Source organism: Caretta caretta, chromosome 3 (assembly GCF_965140235.1).
Source record: "Caretta caretta isolate rCarCar2 chromosome 3, rCarCar1.hap1, whole genome shotgun sequence".
NCBI lineage: Eukaryota > Metazoa > Chordata > Testudines > Cheloniidae > Caretta > Caretta caretta.
Genome location: NC_134208.1, coordinates 1,596,709 through 1,618,586, shown reverse-complemented (window position 1 = coordinate 1,618,586; position 21,878 = coordinate 1,596,709). Strand labels below are relative to the sequence as shown.

Genomic DNA, 21,878 nt, shown 5'->3' with positions numbered 1-21,878 from the left:
TATCCTTTTGACCCTGTCTTTAGGATGGGTCAGCCTGTTCCTCATTATCTCTGTGGAATGTGTTCGTACCGGACCGTTCTGGTGCCATACTGGCCCATGTTTATCCTATTAGTGCTTGATCCCCTATAGATATGTGTATACATCCAATTAGCAGCCTTCTTCTTGCCAACTTTTGTGAGCAGGGCCTACCTCTGGCTCACAACTTAACTTTGCTTTATGTTAGCAAAGTCTTGACCATTACTTTAGTTCAGGCCTCAGATCTCATACCAGGCCTGTGATACCAAAGGTTTATGGTTCAGGGCCTCCACTTACTACACTGCCTTTCTGGGGCCGTAAGTATTGTTCAGCTGATGAAACTGAGAGTCAGGAAATGAAGAACGAGGCTGCTTTCCAAGCCTCTGAGTCAGGGTTCATTAATGTGATTTGTTCAGCCTGCCTCCTGTCCTTCACAGAGCTCACAGCTAGAATAAATCATCCGGCTGGTGACAGCTGTACTGGGGATGGGGGCAGCTTCTCATTTGTTTGTTTAAAAAAACCCCAAATCCTTCTAAACGACCAAGCAGGATCCTGCTGTGGTCCTAGCCAGCCTGTCCCTGCTTGAGCTTACGGCAGTACCCTGGGTCTCTCCAGTCCTTCCTCTTGTCTTTTGCATCCATTTGTTATAGCTTATCTTGAAGCATAATCTGGTCAGGGCAGGGACAGCATCTCCCTGTGTGTGTGGGCGGGGCCTAGCATGATGGGCCCACACAGTAAGTGTAGGTATGGGGAGAATGCTGACCTGTCTCTCAGTATGTCTGAGTATTTGTGGGCAGTTGAAGTCCAGAGTCTGTGGGGACCAGTAACAGATGTGAAGAGAACAGAAAAGACAGCAGGGGCATCTCACCCGGTTTTTACTTTTTCCCCACCGCCTGTCTCCGCTTCTGGGGCTAATAGTATTAGTGGCAGTTCACTTATATCTTAAATGCACTGGCAGGTAGAATGGATTTATTCAGTGTGTGTGTATCTTGTGGCCTTTAACCCTGTGCAGAGGTCATTTGCAGCCTAATTTTGATAGATCTTTTGCTGCTGGACCACATATTTGTTCCCCTCCTGTGCTTTGAAGCAATATATCTGCTTTGATACAGCTGCGTTTAGTTGCATCTGGGGGAATGTCTGACACTAAATATAAAATACACCGTCTGTTTTAGTCTCATGTTATCACGTTTTTGCTCTGAATCTTGTATAGTTCTCTCTCTTCCTGCAAACACTTCAGTTTCAGATTTGTTTCAGCTACTCTTGTCGTATTGTTTCCTGTCCTCAAATTCCATGTCAAAGTCATGGCACAAAGTGGCTTAGCTGGGGATCAGATTCACAGACTGTTGCTCTGAGCCTTTCACTGCCTTTTCTTGGTAGAATGTTATGGGGGGAGGGAGGCTGTGGAATTTGTTTTAAAATTAATTTGTGTTTGATTTTCCCTTCAGTATTTAGAGCTGTTACGGTCCCATCAGAACAAGCCAATGAAATGCCTCTCAATCATGTGGGCTCTGGGACAAGCTGGATTCACAGACCTCACTGAAGGACTGAAAGGTAAGAGCTGCCTGAATCCAGAAGATGCAGTCTGGGGAGATCCAGGGAGTGAACTTAATTTCCACTCATGCACTTGCTCCGCTCTACTTGAAAACAGGACACGTACCTGAGATAGCAAAGGCATGCCACTGTGGGTGAAGGACCCCAAATAATTCATGCAAGACTTGTAAATGTGTGGTGAGGCTCCTCTCTCTAATGGGATTTAGCTTTCTCTTACCTCACTTTCATGACTTCGTTGCTGGGGTAAATCATTTTCAACAGTAAAAGCAGGGGGTCACCTAATTTATTTGGAAACTTGTTTGCAAATGAAATAACTGATGTCCCTCTGGGAGGTATCCATCAGTGCAGCAGAGATGTAACAGGTGTTACATTCACTTCTTCTCCTTAGGAACTAGTGCTTGTTGGCTTTGCAAGTTCCTTTGTTCCTTAACTTTGATGCAAACAAAGATTGGGTTTAACCAGGGAATGACGGCTGGAAATGACGCGCATGCTCTGGACCTCCGTGTGTTTTCTGATCCATAAAGTGCAACATTTAATACTACAAAATGTGCAGCTCTAGGAAGTGCTAGATTGTTATTTTCAAACTACTGTTGGCATGGAGAGAGAGAAGCTAATTTTCAGAACTAATAGTCGTGCTGGGCAGTGCTCTAAGCAACTATTTCACTTCCCCTTTGGAGAGCGGCCATCATTGTGGTATCTAGACTCTGGAAAGTACCTCTATAGTACTGAAAGTTAAACAGTCTCGCTACAGGATGGGTGTTTTCCAGCCTGATGAGACACTAGCCTCCACTGCAACATTGACTGAGCAGTCTTAGGTGCTTTATAGCAGTCACAGGGCTCAGCTGGGTAGTCTGACCTATTTGAGAGAGCTCTTGTGGACTGGAACCAGGCTGCTCCATGGTCTGCTGGGCGTTTTAGGGGAGAAGGGAGAGAGGAAGGCGAGACATATTGAGTAAAAGGTGTAGCCAATTGTTCGACTGCGCTCGCAGAGCATTCTTCAACACGTTCCAGAGACCAAAGACCAAACTTAGGCCACGTCGATAGGGACAGCGCTGCGGCAATGCGGCTGCACCCGTACGGCTCTGCCGCTGCAGCGTGTGTGGTGAAGATGCTCTACGCCTATGGGAGAGAGCTCTCCTATCAGCATAGAAATCCCCCCTCTGCGAGCGGCAGAAGCTCTTCTGCCGGCATAGCGCTGTGCACACGAGTGTTTTTGCCGGCGTGACTTGTGTCGTTGAGGGGTTGGTTTATTCACACCCCGAGTGACAAGTTATGCCGGCATGCGCTGTAGTGTAGACATAGCCTTAGCCAAATTGATTGTCAAAGTGGCACAGTACAAAAAAGGAGACATACATACCCTCCTTCTGGAAAGCAGTTCTTTTCTCCCAGTATATGCACCTTACGCAGAAGGGGAGCTTCAAAGATACACATTTTACCTGGTAGTATTTGTAGTCTGATCGGTACAAAGCTCTCTGCCATTATCAAGCCCACCAGTCTGTAACAGTTCCTTAACCTGTTGTTTTATTTGGTACTTTTCTTATCTCTTTTTGGATACTGCGTTCCCAACCAGCTGGTGCAGAGCTCCATCCCAGCCTGTGCTAGGACACCCCATTCCTGTATCCTGGCTTTGACAGGCTGCCAATTTCCTAATGCCAAAGCTGACTTCAGCTTTGCAGCGTGTTGTGGGATACTGGACGTGAGTAAACAGAATAATGGAGAGAGCATAATACCTTCAGCACACACACACACTGTATACATCCTCCTAGTACCGTGTGCCTAGTGCCCATTAACAAGGTGTGTACTACACCTGACAGACAGGAGTTTTGGTTTAGGGTTACATATAAAAACATTTAAAACATTAATCTCCCTGCCTGTCTCTTTCAAGAGCTGTTTGGGTAGAACCAAGAGCTGCTCACACTTTTGGACCCAGATAGCTTCAGGCAGGGGAGTGGCTCCTATAAATACCTACCTTTTACACTGATCGTGTTGCCGGACAGTCGTCAGGAAACACTTCAGAGACTCCTCCCTGTACTGTTCTAATAGCTTTCTCCTTTTATGCAGTGTGGCTTGGCATTATGCTTCCAGTGCTGGGGATCAAGTCCCTCTCCCCCTATGCGATTGCCTACCTGGACCGGCTACTGATGTGAGTTATAGCTGAATTTGATCAGTCTCTCTCCGTTAAGGATAAAGCCTGCCCCAGTTGTCATGTACAGCGCTTCCTGGGCCACGGGTAGCCCCGGCCTACTGACATTAAGAGCCTGGAGTGTGCGTATTCAAGTCTGACCAGCCGGATGGGAGCTCCTGCCCTCAGCAGGGGTTGACGGTGTGTCACGCTGGCATAGCGTTGCAAATGTGATGCTACCTGACTTGCAGTGAGGTTTGACCCATGACCTCAGCCTCAGTGGGGTGCCAGTGTCTAAACGAAGTATCAGTAATAACTGTATCTTGTTATCTTGGCCTTTAGAGTGTCTGTTTTCTGTAACTCAGTGCTGCCTGCTCTCTGCCTAACGCCAGAATCCTGACAGCACTGGTTAGCTGAGGAGCAGGATTGCGTCTAAGTCTCCCATGGTCTCCTGGAGAATCAAGGGCTGTGTAAACTGGGTTTCTGGCCTGGCTGTGTTCTGCTCCTCCTTCAGTAGCCAGGCGCGCAAGAAGGGAACGCTGTCATTCAGCATCAAGCAACCATGGCTGTGCCCTGTGTCAAAGATCGGGACAGCTGCGTTGTTGTATGCTGATTAGGTCCAGCCCTCACGTTCCTGGCCAGCTGCTAATGCAGCAACCCAGATCTAAAGCAAATGACACAAGTGAGAACCCAGCTTTGGCCAGTTTTCATAGTGAGTCAGTAAGCTCACTGGTCTGTGTCTGTTGTGGACTGCTCACAGGGTGGGGGAGGTGCTGGAAGCCGACAGATTGACTTGTGCAGATGGAGTGCTGTGAAGGAAGCCGGTGTCCATCCCACTGCTGCTGCTGGCAGTGCCTAGTTACGGCATTCTGTCTCTCCAGAACGACTGAAAATTCCCCAACCGCAGTGTGAGAGAGGAATGACGCTTCTGTTGTGCAGCTCTGCTACTTTGTGTTTGACAAGCCTGGGGAGAGAATGGAGCAGGCTCCCCCCAGCTGCGCTTGGGCTGGGTGTTGGATGGACATTCCTGTGCAGGAGAGAATATTGAATGGTGCTAACAATACTGAGTGTTGCATGAATCCATAAACTAGGATTACAGGTTTATGACCTCATTTTGGTGTAATAGGTCCTGTAATTAACAGCCCAACAAAACTGTCACTGACATCTTGAACACTGGCACCAGAAACAGAGAGCCTGGGACTAGACATCTCCGCAGTAGAAGATGAATGCTATATACCAGTGCTAGAAGTCTAAATAATAAGATGGGTGAACTAGAGTGCCTAGTATTCAATGAGGATATTGATATAATAGGCATCACAGAAACCTGGTGGAATGAGGATAATCAATGAGACACTGTAATACCAGGGTACAAAATATATCGGAAGGACAGAACAGGTCGTGCCGGTGGGGGAGTGGCACTATATGTGAAAGAAAGTATAGAATCAAATGAAGTAAAAATCTTAAATGAACTAAATTGTACTACAGAATCTCTATTGATGGTAACTCCATGCTTGAAAAATAAGAATATAGCAGTAGGGCTATATTACAGACCACCTGACCAGGATGGTGTTAGTGACTCTGAAATGCTCAGGGAGATTAGAGAGGCTATTAAAATAAAAAACTCTAATAGTAGTAATAATAATAATAATAATGGGGGATTTCAGTTATCCCCATATTGAGTGGGTCCATGTCACCTCAGGACAGGATGCTGAGATAAAGTTTCATGACACCTTAAATGACCGCTTCTTGGAGCAGCTAGTCCTGGAACCCACCAGAGGATTTAGTCCTAAGTAGAGCACAGGATCAGGTCCAAGAGGTGAATATAGCTGGACCGCTTGGTAATAGTGACCATAATATAATTAAATTTAACATCCCTGTGGCGGGGAAAACTCCACAGCAGCCCAACACTGTGGCATTTAATTTCAGAAAGGGGAACTACACAGAAATGAGGTGGTTAGTTAAACAGAAATTAAAAGGTACAGCACCAAGAGTAAAATCCCTGCAATCTACATGGAAACTTTCTAAAGACACCATAAGAGAGGCTCAACTTAAATGTATACCCCAATTTAAAAAACATAGTAAAAGAACCAAAAAAGAGCCACCGTGGTTAAACAACAAAGGAAAAGAAGCAATGAGAGGCAAAAAGGCATCCTTTAAAAAGTGGAAGATAAATCATAATGAGGAAAATAGAAAAGAGCGTAAACTCTGACAAATGAAGTGTAAAAATATAATTAGAAAGGCCAAAAAAGAATGTGAAGACCAGCTGGCCAATGACTCCAAAAGTAATAGCAACATGTTTTTAAATACACCAGAAGCAGGAAGCCTGGTAAGCCACCCTTGGGGCCACTGGACAATCGAGAGGCTAAGGGAGCACTCAAAGACGATAAGGCCATTGCGGAGAAGCTACATGAGTTCTTTGCATCGGTCATCACGGCTGAGGATGTGAGGGAGATTCTCAAACCGGAGCCATTCTTTTTAGGTGACAGATCTGAGGAACTGTCCCAAATTGAGGTGTCCTTAGAGTAGGTTTTGGAACAAATGGATAAACTAAACAGTAATAAGTCTCCAGGACCTGATGGGATTCACCCAAGAGTTCTGAAGGAACTCAAATGTGAAATTGCAGGACTACTAACTGTCAGCTGTGACCTATCATTTAAACCAGCTTCTGTACCAAATGACTGGAGGATAGCTAATGTGATGCCAATTTTTAAAAAGGGCTCCAGAGGTGACCCTGGCAACTACAGGCCAGTAAGCCTCACTTCAGTACCAGGCAAATTGGTTGAAACTATCGTAAAGAACAAAATTGTCAGACACATAGATGAACATAATTTGTTGGGAAATAATCAACATGGTTTTTGTAAAGGGAAATCATGCCTCACCAATCTACTAGAATTCTTTGAGGGGGTCAACAAGCATGCGGACAAAGGAGATCCAGTGGATATAGCGTATTTAGATTTTCAGAAAGCCTTTGACAAGGTCCCTCAACAAAGGCTCTTAAGCAAAGTAAGCAGTCATGGGATAAGAGGGAAGGTCTTCTCATGGATTGGAAAGTGGTTAAAAGATAGAAAACAAAGGGTAGGAATAAATGGTCAGTTTTCAGACTGGAGAGAGGTAAATAGTGGGGTCCCCCAGGGGTCTGTACTGAGCCCAGTCCTATTCAACATTTTCATAAATGATCTGGAAAAAGGGGTAAACAGTGAGGTGGCAAAATTTGCAGATGATACAAAACTACTCAAGATAGTTAAGTCCAAAGCAGACTGCGAAGAGCTACAAAAGGATCTCACAAAAGTGGGTGACTGGGCAGCAAAATAGCAGATGAAATTCAGTATTTTTAAATGCAAAGTAACGCACATTGAAAAACATAATCCCAACTCTACATATAAAATGATGGGGTCTAAATTAGCTGTTACCACTCAAGAAAGAGATCTTGGAGTCATTGTGGATAGTTCTCTGAAAACATTCACTCAATGTGCAGCGGCAGCCAAAAAAGCGAACAGAATGCTGGGAATAATTAAGAAAGGGATATATAATAAGTCAGAAAATATCATGTTGCCTCTATATAAATCCATGGTACGTCCACATCTTGAATACTGCACGCAGATGTGGTCGCCCCATCTCAAAAAAGAGATATTGGAATTGGAAAAGGTTCAGAAAAGGGCAACAAAAATCATTAAGGGTCTGGAACAGCTTCCGTATGAGGAGAGATTAATAAGACTGGGACTTTTCAGCGTGGAAAAGAGGCGACTAAGGGGACAGATGATAGAGGTCTATAAAATCATGAGTGGTGTGGAGAAAGTAAATAAGGAAGTGTGATTTACTCCTCATAATACAAGAACAAGGATCCACCAAATGAAATAAATAGGTAGCAGGTTTAAAGCAAACACAAGAAAGTATTTTTTCACATAAAGCGCTGTCAGCCTCTGGAACTCCTTGCCAGAGGGTGTTGTGAAGGCCAGTACTATAATGGGGTTCAAAAGGGAGCTAGATAGATTCATGGAGGATAGGTCCATCAATGGCTATTAGCCAGGATGGGCAGGGATGGTGTCCCTAGCCTCTGTTTGCCAGGAGCTGGGAATGAGCGACAGGGGATGGATCACTTGGTGATTCCCTGTTCTGTTCATTCCCTCAGGGGCACCTGGCACTGGCCACCGTCAGAGGACAGGATACTGGGCTAGATGGGCCTTTGGTCTGACCCAGTGTGGCCGTTCTTATGTTCTTATGAATTGGGTTCAAATTTGTCTAATTTTCCGTGCCAGAAAGGTGCAGGGCATGTCCGGCTGAAGGGCCTGGGAAGAGAGGCTGCAGCGTGGCCTGGGGTGGCAGGCTGTGCCGGGACAGACCTCAGATCCTCTCCGAGATAGCCAGGCTGTGCAGCTGCGCATTCGTGGAACGTGGCGGGGTCATTAGTCAGAGACCATGCACTGTCCATTCCTGAGAGAAGGCGGGGGTCTAACTGGTGGGCACAGGAGGAGAAGAGGGAAGTGCACTCAGCAGGCTGGAAAGCTCCTTTGCTTTATGAAGGGGGCGAACAGACTTTCTCCCCGGGGTGGGCTCCACAATGAATAGGCTGAATCTAGACTGCAGCTGGGGGAGGGCTGCTCTCGCTCACTAATGCCTCTGGCTGCCTACAGCCTCTAGCTCTTCAATTATCCTTTCCCCTCCTTCAGACACTGGTTTTCTGGTCTCTTCTCCTGTCTCTTTTCCCGCAGACTGGTGGAAATGAGGGTTGTGAGCATGGGCTCATTGCTGCACAGACAGCCACACAAGAGACGTTTTCAGTAGCAGTTTGGAGGGCAGGCAGCATGCGGTCCCCAAGATGTCCTTTCTCCATTCCCTGCATTAGGGCATGGGCTCTAGAGAAGCCATTTGAAGGTGATCTGTGAAGGATAAAGGGGACTGGTTCTTTAGCCACCATAAAGCAACAGAAGAGAATTTCTGAAAAGTTTTTACTTTAAATAAGGGTTTTTTCCCCCTTTGTCTTTTCTCTCGGGAATGTCACATCTGTCATGTGTGAGCCAGATCTTGGGCAGTGTTCCTCCAAACTCTTCAGCCTTCGGTAGCCTGAGTAAATGGTCTGGCTCTTCGGTCAGGGTTTACTGTATGCTATTTCCATTGCCACTCTCCTGCCAGGTATCTAGTTGTCCATAGTCTCCCAGAAAGAGTAGATAAGGCCTATGTCGCTAATGTTAGAAACAAGCACAAACACTTTCTTGCCTCCCCAATCCAGCCCTACATTATAAAGGAGCAAACAAGTGCGCAAGCCCCTTGTTTCCTTTGCGTGTTGTCTGAAAAGAAGAAAGGGGGTGGGTGAGTGAGTGAGTGTGTGTGTGTGAGAGAGAGAGAGAGAGAGAGCCTTTCATCAGAGGCTGTTCTGGTATACTGCTGAGTGTGCAGAAACAAAAGGCGGTGTGTCTGCACCAGAAAACAAGCTGGGCAGTGCTGGGAGAGTGGGAGTGAAAAGTACAGAATCAGCGCAACCCTGACAGAATTCCTGGGGGCTGATGACTCCCGGCTCCGTTCTCCGTGGCTCATGGCCTCAGGGTTGTAGTCTCCAGATGCACGGGGCGCTGTAAGGTGCAGCCTTGAATGCTGCTTCCGAGTTGGGCCTGTAGAGTAGCTGGAGAGGGGCTTGGCTCTTTGCTTAGGACAAAGTGCTGCAGAATACGCAGGGCCACTCTCCACTGGTTCCGCAGCCAGTGATGTGTCACGGCAAAACTGGGCCTGAAATAGACGCAGCGGGATTGTGAAACCCACCTGCTGCACTCCCACCACAGCTGTGTTCTCATAATGAACTGGCATCTTCCCTGCGTTTGAGGCCTGAAACGTGGTGAATGTTCAGGCCAGCTGCTGCTGTTTTGGAAGCAATCCCTTGTAAGAGTATTAGCAAGCGGGGAAAATTCTGCTAACAGCAAAGCAGCCTCCCACTGCCAAGGGTCCAGAAGGAGATTCTTTATGGGCTGATTTGTTTGATGTTCCCACTTTGAAATTAGGCAGCTTGGATTTAATCTAGGGTATAATCCTGGAGCTTTAGGGCTAGTGATGGGAGGGTGGGGGGATCAGCATGCACAGGCCTTGGAAACAGCTCACCAAAGGATTCCCATCTGTCTGCCTGCCTGCAGTGACATGTCAGGACAGAAGTTACAGGAGTCATTCTTTTGTTGCAGGACGCACGCAAACCTGACCAAAGGGTTTGGCATGATTGGACCGAAGGACTTTTTCCCACTCTTGGACTTTGCCTTTATGCCCAACAACTCCTTATCACCCAGGTATGGCTGACTTGCCCATGGTCTTGATACAGGAAAGGTGACTTGCAATCCTTGGGGCTTTATTTCAAGCAAGTGAAGAAATGGGTAGTGAGAAAAGCAGCTTGGCTGGGCAGGTGCCCGCAGCGTGAGAGATGTCATACCAGGCAGGAGGCGCTAGCTGGGGACCTGGCGTGGGCTCAGGAGAGTGACTGCTGGTATCTTTGTTTTCTTGACTTTTGTTGGTTCAATTGAAACTAGACTGAGTTATTTTCTGTAACTAATGAGGCTCGCATGTATGTATCGTAGACACGCTCTGAATGAATGAAAGGGAGCTTCACTGTTGGTTTGAAGACCAGATCATTCCTCAGACAGTGAGCTGGGGAGCGTGTGTTGTTCTGGAAGCAGTTGTTCATAGCTCCCATTGCACCTGTCGTCAGGAAAGCTGCGTCACAGTGGCTGGTTGCACAGTTGCCATTCCTCAGTCTCTGGGGCGGGGCGGGAGTGTCTGAGGGCCTGAGTCTAGCGAGCCTTGGGAGGAAGGGCATGGCCAGGACCATGAGGGCTGAGCCGATTGAGGAGACTGGAACTGAAAAACAAGAGAATGACGGGGGAAGGGCAGATACACTGGCAAAGGGGAGCCCATCCTAATGATATGTTCCTGAAACTGCAGCTGCTCGCCACCCCTCCATTCCTGCCCCATGGTGCTGAGCAGGGCATGCGCTCCCACATTCACACCAACTGGGATCGCCCAGTGCAACACTCGGTGCATCCTGGGTGCTGTCTGAATGGGAGGAGAGAACAATCGTGCTTCGCCAGCAGCCCCACTGGAGAGCCATCTCCTAGCACCTACTCTGGCTCTCAGGAGTGCGTGCTGCCTTGCCACCCGTTCAGTGTTTCCCGAAGCAGCTGTCCCTGCCTCAGTGAAGCCGAGTGCATAGGGCTGGAACGAATGCAGAGTGTTCATGTGATCTGTTCTTCAGCCTGCAGGAGCAGTTACGCCAGTCGTACCCCAGACTGAAAGTGCTGGCGTTTGGCGCTAAACCTGAGACCACGCTGCACACCTACTTCCCCTCCTTCCTGTCCAGAGCCACTCCAAACTGTCCTGCCGACATGAGGAACGAGGTGAGCGCCTGGAGAGTCGGCAGGGCGGTGGGGTTCGTTTTTGTTCTTGGCACAGTGAGCTGGGCCAGCGAGGGGGGCCTTGACTGAGCGTGAGGTTTCTGTGCGGAGTTAGCACTGTTCCACCATCCCCAGGGAGGGGCGGATGGGAACCAAGTGAGGCAAGGTCGGCACACCTCGGGCCGGGATGACCCGTGGGTGAGTTCTTCAAGCCCAGTTCCAGCCAATCCAGAGAGCTGCCTTAACAAAGAGTGGGGGGCTGGGACTTGTGCGCCTCTTGCTGCCTTAGGGTGGATAAAGAAAGTCTGACAGCTGGCCTTCTGCTTAGCTCTTATGTTAAACGTTCAAGTCTTGTCCACTGTGTCGCTCCTGGAAGACTTGTCGGGATGACTGGAGAACCGCTAGGACTGACAGCAGAGACCTAGCAAAGGAAACCTGATTGAGATGGGAATTCTCCAGGTGCTCTAAGCTGGTTTTTAACACCTGTTCATTCCCAGCAGCTGGGTGAAAAGCTCTTGGTGCAGAGACCCATCACCCTCACCCATCAGATAAGGGCTGAGAAAGCTCCCGCTCACACTGCAGGCCCCCAGTGAAGTGAGGAGGACTTGTTTGTGCAGATATCTCTAAGGAAAGACTGGGCAGAAAAAGGGATTTTTTAATAAAACACCTTTCAGAGTTTCTTTATCCATTACAACAAAGCAAAAAAAAGGCAGAGCCCCAGATTTTGTGCGCTGAGGGAAGTGCAGGTGTGAGGGGTCCAGTGCCTGGATACCATGGTGATTAGTACGCTGTAAGTAGGTAGCTAGAGAGATGGGAGAACTAGACTAGAGAAAAGAGTTGAGAAATAACCTGAACTGCATAGTGGTGCTGGGTGGTCCAAGATGGCGCGCTGAACCAGGGCTGGTTCTATCAAATGGGGAAGCCAAATACTGCCACAGGATCAGAAACGCTGTCTCGTTCACAGGGGGCGAGTGGGCCTGGTTTTCGGAGCTGCTGTGAGCTTCAGGGAGAGCTGGGGCTGCTCAGCCCTTCTGGAAATCAGGTCCCTTGCATGTAGGTCCCAAACTCTGTCAACAAGCTTTTGGCCTGGCAAGCTGCGGGTGTAGTGTGGTGGTAGCAGAACTTACAGCCTCCCCGAGGGAGGACTGGAGACACGCTGAAGTTGTAGCAAGCAGCCATCCAGCCCTTCTGCTTTCCTCCTGCATAGCTCCTGATCTGCCTGAGTGAGTGCCTGAGCATGGATGCCCTGAGCTTCAGCGTCTGGCGACAGCTGTACACTAAACACCTCTCCCAGTCCAGGTAGGTGTGTGCACATGGCCGGCTGGGCTTTGGGCCGATGCACATGAGCAGAAACAGTCAGCAGGAGGCAGATGATCCACTTCCTCTTGCCTGGGCTTGGCTCAGGGTCTGTTCTGGAGGACTCGGGCTACACAGGGGGCACAGCTGATGTTCTAACGGGGGGAGAGGAAGGTACCCACCCTGTGATGGCAGCGAGCCCAGGAGGAGCTGACAACAAGCATGATGAGTTTAACAAGAAATGATTCCTCCGGAGAGCAGCAGTTCAACTGATAGCCCAGCGTGTCTGCTTGCGTACAAGCCTAGGGCTGGAGCGTTGGGGTAACTGTCGGATTCCCCCAGAACCACACTGGGCTGACTGTTGGGAAGTTGAGCCATTCTGATGAAATTCCGGAAATCGAGAGCAACTGTCTGAGCAGAGCTATGGGCTTGGTGCACAGCCAGCCTGGCTAACGTGCTTTCCCTGCGTGGCTGTGTCCTGCACAGCTGCAGCAAAGGCCAGAGCTGTGCTTCACAGAGTTATCTGGGGAGATTCCCTTATCTCCAGGCAGGGGCCCCTGGTGTTAGTGGGGCCGGTTGTTAATGTTCCTTTGAGTCCCAGCAACGTGCCCCTCACTCCTTACTGCAGCGTGAACTCTGTGAGGCTGGGGCAGTGGCTCGGAGCTGACTATTGCTGCCTTCAGGGTGGTCCAGGCCTTCTCTTCCCCGTGACTGGTGACCCTTTGCAGTATTGGGCCTCCATAAGCACATCCAGGCAGCATGGAAACTCCATGGAGCCCTCTAGGACATATTCTCTGGCCTGCCTGGCAGGCTGGGATATACAGCACAGCCCTGACATCTTCTGCGTGAGGGCTGGGGAGGGACCATGCGAGGAAGAACAGCTGGAGCAAAAGCAGCCTGTGGGAAGAGAGGGGCGAGATGTCCATAATCACTAAATTCTGTGGTTGGACATCTTCCTGCTCCAGCCAGCTTTCAAAACACTAGTCTGCTGGCAACACCCTTCCACAGAGAGACTGAGACGTGTTTCCTTTGGCTCCACAGCTTGCTCCTGAACCATCTGTTGGAGTCTTGGGACAGCACCACCAAAAAGGTAGGTGATCTGCGGGGGGCGGGCTGGAGGGCAGGGACAGTGGGGCAGCAGTCCCTTTCCATGGGGCAGTATGTGCTGGAGGGAAGAAGGCGGCACTGAACTGGCACTTAGGAGATCAGGGTTCAAACCCAGCTCTGCCGTCCACTCCCTGTGTGATCTGGCCAGTTGCTTAATCTTGCCTGTGTTTCAGTTCTGCCTTGCAGCGAGCTGGGCAGAATCACTGCGGTTTTATCATTTTGACACAGTAGCGATATTTGTTTTAAGCATTGTTTTTATTGTTAAATGCTCACAGGTGTGGGAGATGCTGGGGGTCAGACAATAATTCTTTAATGGTAGTTAGTGTCGAGATTCAAAGAGTTAAATCTTAATAACCATTAAAACCCATTGTCAGCATTGCATGTCAAAATATACCTAGAAATACCTTTAAATGAAACTCTGAGATCTCAGCCCCTGTTTTTCTTACTTTGCTTATCTATAAATGTCACTTGTCGATGGAAATGTGTTCCTGGCGGTTTGTGTACGTTGAAATCAATGGTTACTGGTAAAAATTGAATCCTGCCATGCCTACTTCGAGGGCACTTTCCAAGTGGGGCTAACGCAATCTCACTGCCTCTCGGGGGCTGTTGTGCTTGGTCACTGTTGGGAGGGAGCCTTCTAACATACTGGTATAGACTGAGATGGTTCATATCTTCTCCTCTCCTTCAAAGTGCTGTATAACTCTGCGTTCCCTGCCTACGTCTCTGACCTTGTCTCGTACTGTGTCCTTCGCAGTGCCGATGCTGCGGGTCTCAGTGCCTGGTTTCCTTTCCCTCCCTCCGCTGTCCCATGCTGCTCTCCAGTGCGTGGAGCCCAGCCCAGGCCAATGTGCATCTGTAGTCAAGTCCCATGTTCTTTCCAAGGCCTCCCAGAAGGGAGTTTATAATTATGTGGCCAGAGTGAATGCCTTTGTGGGCTTTCCAGTGCATCCCATCTTCCATGTCTGCCATTTGGATTGCAGCTCTTGGACTTTAAACTAGATTGAATTTCTACATGTACCACTAGACTGGAGAACAGACGAGAGACTGCTCCCCCCGGTTTCCTGGGAGGAAGGGAATGGACTACATGGGATCTAGCTGGCCTCCCCCCTTGCTGGTATCCGTGGGGGATATCCGCTGGTATCCGTGGGGCTTTGCCCAGTATGGGCGCTGCACTGGCAGCGGTGAGTCTGTCTGCACTGACTGTGGGACAGAACCTAGAGCAGCTGCGGTCACCACCCCCGGCTGACAGAACACAACCAGTGTACGGACCCCCTCGCACAGTGGCAGGCCTTGCGGGGTGGAAGTGTGATAGTGAGGCTTGAGTAACTGGACTGGGGGCAGCATGGGAGCAGGCTCTGGGTGGGCTGCCACTCTGCACTGGACAGGGCAGTGTGGCTGCCCGGTAGGCCATGCTTTGGGCCCTCAGAGGTTCTGCCCGAGCGGGGTGTTCTGTTGCATCTCTGTGTTGTGGAACTCAGTGTCTTTCTTTCTTCAAGGTGCGAAAATCTCTCCAGGAAACCGTTTGTTCGTTCAAAGTGACAAACGAAGAACTTGCTGTGAAAGGACCAAACAGCCTCCAGGATCTAGCAGCCTGCCATGCCGCCTGCAAGGTGCCTGGCTTTCACATGCAGGGCGGTTTGGGCCAGGGAGGCCAGAAGAGGCTTGCGAACTAACCCCACACACCTAGCGCCTGTTTGGCATTGATAGGAGTGGGACTTCCGCACGCTGCCCTGGGAGTCCTCAGGCTGTTTGTTTTCCTGCTTTTCTCTTCTGGCGTCTGTAGGAGTTGCTCGGTTTCAGATGCAGCTTGGGAGTGGTGCTCAGAGGGACTGGCAGGGCACTGCTGGCTCTTTCTCCTTGCTTCCAGCTGCAAAGAAGAGCTTGGCAGCTTGTGTAAAACAACTGGAAACACAGCAGCCGCATGCTGAGAAGAGGACTGTGTGGCTAACCGCAAGCTCGGCGAGTGGGGAACCATCTGCACAGGGCGCAGAGAAGTCCAGGCACTGTGCGCAGGGCAGCAGGAAAAGTGAAAGGAACACAACGGATGGGAGGGGGAAGTAAAAAAGAACAACAAAATTGGGGACCCAAAGTTTCAGTTGTAGGAGCCTATGGTTAAGCAGTTCGGACATGGCTGCATTTAGCATCATCAGGTACTTTTTGTTCTCTTTCCAAGAACCTGCTGCATAAGATGAAAGGCCATGGCTTCCCCTGGGTTCGACTGCTGCTTGTGTTTCTGGTGTTCGCTGCTGGCTTCCTGGTGCATGACATCAGGACACAGGGGTCTTTTCAAGGTAAGCCCTTCCCCCACTGAAACTGTATCAGCTCCACGGAGGAGAGTGTGAATTTGTAAATGTCCATTGTTTGTGATTCCCCAGCAGGTTCTCCTTCTTGTGCATCCCATAGTCCATGCTAGTGGCTACCTTTTTTCCTCCAGGGCCGTGTGGCTCCCTGCTGGGAATCGGTGGGCTTTGTTACCTGTGTTGCGTGGATGCTTTCATCCCTTCTGCAGCCAGCAAGGGGAGCATGTCCCACGCAGGCCACACTGCCCCTCACGAGGGGCATGTCTCTGTTCACCCTTCACGCATCAATAAGGCCACGCTTTAGTCACGGGGATTTTTAGTAAAAGTCATGGACAGGTCATGGGCAATAAATAAAAATTCAGGGCCTGTGACCTGTCCATGATTTTTACTATAAATCCCCCTGACTGAATCTCTGCTCCTGGGCTCCGCTGCTCTAGGGGGGCCCTGCCCCAGTGGTGGGGGCTGAATGCCCCCAGTGGCTCATTGCTCCGAGGCCCCAGGAGACGGCTCTCCCGACAGCCTCCAGGGCCGTTGTTCCGGCCACCCCTGGGATCGCTGCAGCTGAGGCAGTCCCCAGGGTTGTCCCCGGGACCGATGCTCAGTTGCTCCAGGCTGCTGCTCCGGCCACTGCAGCTGCGGAAGTCAGGGAGGTTGCGGGAAGTCATGGAATCCGTGACCTCTGTGACACAGTCACAGCCTTACTCGTCAGACAGCAGCGTTCCCCGTCCACCTCCCAACCTGAGCAGCAAGATCTTCGTGTTGCCTCCGTGCAGTCCCATGGCTGTGGCTTTGCAAGCCTTCGGCAGAATAATGCCTGCTCAGAGCCCAGGTCATTGAGCAACGCCAGCAGCCTCCGTTCCTTCCCCTGTGTGGCTGGGTCCACGCGGCCCTTGTGAAACCATGCTAAACACGGGGGCTGTCGTCTCTCCCAGGACCACCTCTACCCGCTCAGTAGCTATTTCTCTCTGCGGCTGCTCTCCACGCTGGGTTCCCTGTGTGTCTAGGACTTCCTGCTGATGACACTTGCCCCTGCCCTGCCCCTAACCCTACTGTAACAAACTTTCTCTGAAAGCCTTTGCTTCCTGCTAGCTGCACAAACTGCAGCCACAGGAGGGAGAGCTTGCAGAGCATGCTGTGTTTGAGTGCTGCCAGGTGCTGTGGCTTAGGAAATCAGGCCAACCCTTGTCTAAATTCCTCTCCCAAAGTCCTCTGTTCTTTTCCAGCTTCTTCTGCTCACATCCTTCGCTCCTCGGGCATCTTGTCGGTCTCCCAGCAAGCCTGGAATAAAGTGTCTCATTACTCCCTGGAAGGATACAGGTCAGTGACAGTTTTTAATTAAGCAAAGGGGCCAAATGAGCATGAATGCATGTGGGGTTACTAATGCACTGAAGACCACAGACATTAGGAAATCCCCTTGTCTTGGAAAGCCACTCGCGAATGGTCCCCAAGGTTCCTAATACAACCTTACAGCCTCCCCTCCGTTTGCCTGGTCTCGAAAGGCAGGTTTCACTGTGGTTCCGTTTCCCCAATTGCCTTTGCTGTTCAGATACTGATGCTAGCTGCCTTCTGTCTTCCAGCTGGTTGGAGAGGAACGTCCCTGTTTATTATTCCCAAGTGCTGACGGTGTTGGGACCAAACCTGAAACTGGTTTGGACAAAGACCAACGAGACTGCAGTTTATGTCTCTGGGAAATGTTCCTCTCAGATCTCATGGGTCAAAGACAACCTGCCCTGGTTCATTGAGTGGGTAAGGAAGAACTTGCATTAGCTGCCTGCTCACCAGCTCGGGAGGCAGAAACCTGCTGCAGAGAACTGCCTGTTCTGGTTAGTGACACCAGGTCACACGCATCTCAGAGCACGTGTGACAGGAGCGTACGACAGTTAAGGCTGTTGAACAAGCTGTCTCTGGCAATAGTGCTGAGGGTAGGCACCTGTCTTTCAGGGGTGTGTGAAGGATACCCCGTTGTGCTGGGATATGGGGATCTGAACTAGCCCCAGGAGGCTGGGCCTGTCACAGTGTGAGTACCAGTGGGGGCGGGGCTCTGCCTACTGCAGCTAGGCCTCCAGCTGGGAAGATTTAGCGGGGTGGGGTTTCGTGAAGAGCTTTGTCTTCCCAGACAAGAGAGAGCCCTGCAGCCCACGGTTTGTTCTAACTGACCGGGTGTTAATGGCTGCAGCCCTCCTGGAATTGGTCTGACGCGAGCCAGGTGGATAGATTGGCAGAGCATGTGACAGAGCACGTTGCTAAGCAAACCGCTTTTTGCCCCTTCGCTCTCAGCTCCAGGCCTGGCTTCCGGACTTCGTGCTGCACTTTGCTGAATGCATCAAGGAGCTGTTACTCTTCCTCCTGCAGAGCTGCCTGCTGCCAGCGCTGGAATCCATAGGGGCAGCCCTCGAGCGGGGATGGGAGCTCTGTGTGGACGCTTGCAAGTGAGCAGCACTGGCCGCTTGATTGGCTTTTGTTCTTGTTCCTTTCGTCTTGTTTGTGAGCTTTGGGGTCAAAAAGTGGGGAGGCTTCACTGTCCCAGGGGTCAGGCCCATCTGCCCTTGGTTAGAAGGAACAGAAGCAGTTTGTGAGTAATTCCCTGGGTCCACGTACGAGTCTGTAAAAGGGGAATGTTCGAACTAGAGCCAGGGGAGTGATAAGTGGGCACTGAGGTAGTGCCTGGAGCTCCCTTGTGCGGGGGGCACGTGGTAAGACATGGTCCTGGCCCCAACGAGTCAGAACAGAGCGGAGGAAGGGACAGTGTTAGTGATCGCTGTTCCCAGGGGTGGAGCCAGACTTGGATTAAGGCACATGCCTGAGCTCACACGTGGAGTCAGTGACAGAACTGAGGCTTGATCCAAGATCTCCCAGTCCAGGGCCTTGGCCACAAGCCTGTCCGTCCTTCCTCCAGAATCCCCTGGCTTTTTGCCCTCTGGCTAAAACACTGCCCAGCCCAGAAACTTCTCTTTGTCATGGGCTCTGCTGCTGGGCACTGGGAGTGCACACCCTCAGGTACATGAACTCGGGTGTGATGTGAAATGCCCCAGAAGTTGCAGCTGTCCAGAGCAAGGCAGGTGATTCTGTGTGTTTGATTCTTTAGGGCTTTGTGCTGGAGCTCATCTCCACAGGAGCCGAGCTATTTATTTTCTTACTGCCCTCGGTGAGTGGCCAGGCACAGACTAGCAAGCAGAGGTGTTGGCGTTTGCCTGGTGAGGTCAAGGGAATGCCGGAGAAGTCCTGTTGACTTTGTGCATGGGCGTCTGTACATGAACTGGGGAGTGGACTTTCCCTGCAGTAGATTTCGGTTGTCCCCTTTAGTGGCTTGCGTGGGTGTGAGACAGCCGCATTTGCTGCGGCTGGTCTGCTTAGCAGCTGTCTGTAAGCTGTTAGCCTATAACCTGGTATCCTTACTCTTCTAGTGGAGAAGTATCATGGGATTGCATGAGAAAACATCTGACAAGCTTTACCTATTCCTCCTGGATATACCTGCAAAACACAACGCTAGCCGTCAAGAACTGGGCCTTGGCCATGATTTCTGGACACTAGAGCCTGGCTCTCTGGAGCAGTGGGGACGACGTTCGCGTCACTAATCTCCTCTTGTATAGTGACAAAGGACAGTGTGTTTTCAGTGTAGCCTGCATTGAGGGGTTGGAGCAGGTGTCTGCGCTGGCTGAGAGGCGGGGGTAGCCGGGGAGGTTTTCCCTGGGGTGATGTGTCCAAGCTTTATGCACCCTGTGATTTAGTTTTGGTTATTCATGTCCAGCTCTCCCACCCCTGGCCCATAACTCTGGCAAGTGAGCGGCTGACTGTGCCTCTCCCCCTGGGCCCGGCCCTGTAACAGGCCCTGTGCTTTGCTGTCTTAGCAGTGACGTTATCGGGAAGAGCAGCCCCTCACAGGGTGGGGGCTCAGGTGTGCACCTGGCAGCACATAGACATCTCTGCCTGCCTGCCCAGGCTAGCCTCGCGCCTCTCCCTTCCCATGTGGACTCAGCCCTCCCCGCTCAGCTCATGTGGCTTTGGACCAGCCACTGGGATGTTACTGTCCCAGATGAGTTGTCAGACAGATGCATTCCGTTTAATTTAGTGCATGGACCGTCTGTTCCTCTTCGAAGGCGTTGGTGTCTGGCGTGGAGGTGCAGTGGTAGCAGCCCACGAGCTTGCTTCCCGATTGACTCCCCCGGCCCCAACCGCTGTCACTTAGTTTGCTGAATCTCACCATGCAGCCTTAGGTCACTTACTTTGCTCTGATCCATTGCCCTGCCCAGGGGGCAGCCGCTCAGAGCCCATCTCGGGCAGGGCAAACCTGCATTGACAACGTGTCGGTTGTTCCTAGCAGCCCCCCAGATTCTAACAGCTATCGGGATGTGCTGGCAGCTTTCCAAGGAGCTGCAATGTGGAACAGAGCAACTCTACCCTCCACTGAAGGTGGCAGCGTGGGCCTTGGGGACTACAGTCCCCAGCAGGCATCGCTCTGCTTTGGCCATTGGGATCAGGAGGGAGTGCTACGTGCTGGGCCCTGACTCCCCAAGCCACACCCACTGCCAGAGGACCTCTCCAGTGACTCCAGGAGAGAAGGGCCAAACCCAGCTCCCGTGGGATGCCTTACCGAGGGTGCTCCAGTCCTCGGCTGGCGGCTGAGCCCGTGCTGGAGCTGGCTGCGGGGCAGGCTCAGTAACATCTGGCTTTGGCAGCAAGGCCCTGAAGCCCTGGGGAAGGTATTTTCCATTGGAGCAGAACAGATTCAGGCTCCAGTTCAGGAGGGAGGCGAGAGGGGGTGTTTCGTTCATTTCACGTATTCCTTGCCCCTGTGCCTGTAGGGCAGCCTGTCTCTCCGTATCAGACTGGACCTTCCCCTCTTGTCGGCGTCTTAACCCCCCCCAGGAGGGGCCGGAGGCGTGGCGGTCGCTGGCGCAGCTGTCCTGGCACTGGAGGGGGAGAGGAGGCCCAGAGCCTGTGGCAGGAGGAGGAGCTGTTCTCTCCCCAGCCAGCTGGACGGGCCTCTGCGGGAAGGCTGCTCTCCTGCCCAGGATAAGATCTAACCAGAGCCAGACTCTACCCCAGCTTGCACAGGCAGGAGCTGAGTGTGAATAGTGTCACCTGGCCACTGGGCGGAGAGGTCTGGAGTGGGTCTCATTCCGCTGGCAGAGCGAGGTGCTTCCGCGCTCCCCACACCCATCTCCTGCCCCCAGCCCTGCCTGGGGCTGAGGGATTCTCAGTCCTAGACTGCAGCAGTGACCATCCTCCTCTCGACTAGCTCCAGGTTCAAGGGAACAGCCTGCTCTTTAGCCTCCTGTTCTCTGTGCCCAGCGACGGGCCTTCTGTGAAATGAGCTGCTTGGGTCTCAGCCAGCCTGTCCTTCGGGGCCAGTCTCTGTCACCACCCTTCCCCCCCCGCCAGAAGCAGCAGCTAGCCCCCTGGCTGGCAGTCTCAGCAGCCAAGGCCCTGGCTGCTCCTTTAGACACTGGGGATGGGGCGAGGCTGTTGCTGCAGGGTAGATGGCGGTGAGGCTCTTGGCTATCAGCCTAGATGAGAGAAGAGTCAGAGCAGGGCGACTAATGGTCGGGGAGATGTTCAGACACATCTGTAAAAGCCATATTAACCGAGCTGAGCCCTGGTGGGGAGCAGTGGAGGCTGCTTGGTGAACCCACTGCCTCATCTGAGCCATATTGTCCCCCAAAGGATCAGCTAGCTCAGTGCAGTCCTGCTGCTCTGGTAGTCTAGGAAAGCCTGTCTCCTTCCCTGCCTCCTTGCCCTCTGCAGCCTGCTAGGGAGTTTTCCCAACACCCCAAACCCTCCATCGCTGGAGAACACAGGGTGTGCTGGGTGCCAGTGTGAGGACTTGGGGGGGAGACGGGCATGGCAGGGGCCTCACTTCTCCATGCTTGTATGTCTTGTTGAGGTGTGCTCTCCTTGGGGAGCACTGGGCATCGTCGTCTGCCCACGGCTGGGGTGTGCCTTGCCATGCATGAGTCTCCCCTATGTCCAAGATCCCCTCTTGCCACCTGTGACGGGACCAGAAGGAGAATCACACAGCTGCCTGTGTTCCTGTCTGTCAACAGAATTCCAAAGGTTGCAGGACCCAAATAATTTAAACTGTATATGACTCTTCTCAAATGAAATAAAGGAAACTCTATTTGA

The 21,878-nt window shown here is 51.3% G+C and overlaps 1 protein-coding gene across 2 annotated transcripts in view; it reads left to right on the top strand.

The window, feature by feature from the left end:
* Window positions 1-21,878, top strand: part of TMEM214 (transmembrane protein 214) — a 37,791-nt gene extending 15,913 nt beyond the window's left edge. Inside the window, exons 6-17 of one of the 2 annotated variants that reach the window (XM_048846086.2) lie at window positions 1,461-1,566; window positions 3,628-3,709; window positions 9,853-9,954; window positions 10,914-11,055; window positions 12,260-12,351; window positions 13,390-13,438; window positions 14,952-15,065; window positions 15,629-15,746; window positions 16,979-17,072; window positions 17,333-17,501; window positions 18,033-18,184; window positions 19,160-21,878. In XM_048846086.2, coding sequence (XP_048702043.2) covers window positions 1,461-1,566; window positions 3,628-3,709; window positions 9,853-9,954; window positions 10,914-11,055; window positions 12,260-12,351; window positions 13,390-13,438; window positions 14,952-15,065; window positions 15,629-15,746; window positions 16,979-17,072; window positions 17,333-17,501; window positions 18,033-18,184; window positions 19,160-19,286 — 1,347 coding nt within the window. In that variant the 3' untranslated portion in view covers window positions 19,287-21,878. The remainder of the gene's footprint in view (window positions 1-1,460; window positions 1,567-3,627; window positions 3,710-9,852; window positions 9,955-10,913; window positions 11,056-12,259; window positions 12,352-13,389; window positions 13,439-14,951; window positions 15,066-15,628; window positions 15,747-16,978; window positions 17,073-17,332; window positions 17,502-18,032; window positions 18,185-19,159) is intronic. The other variant, XM_048846087.2, reaches the window with a different exon arrangement.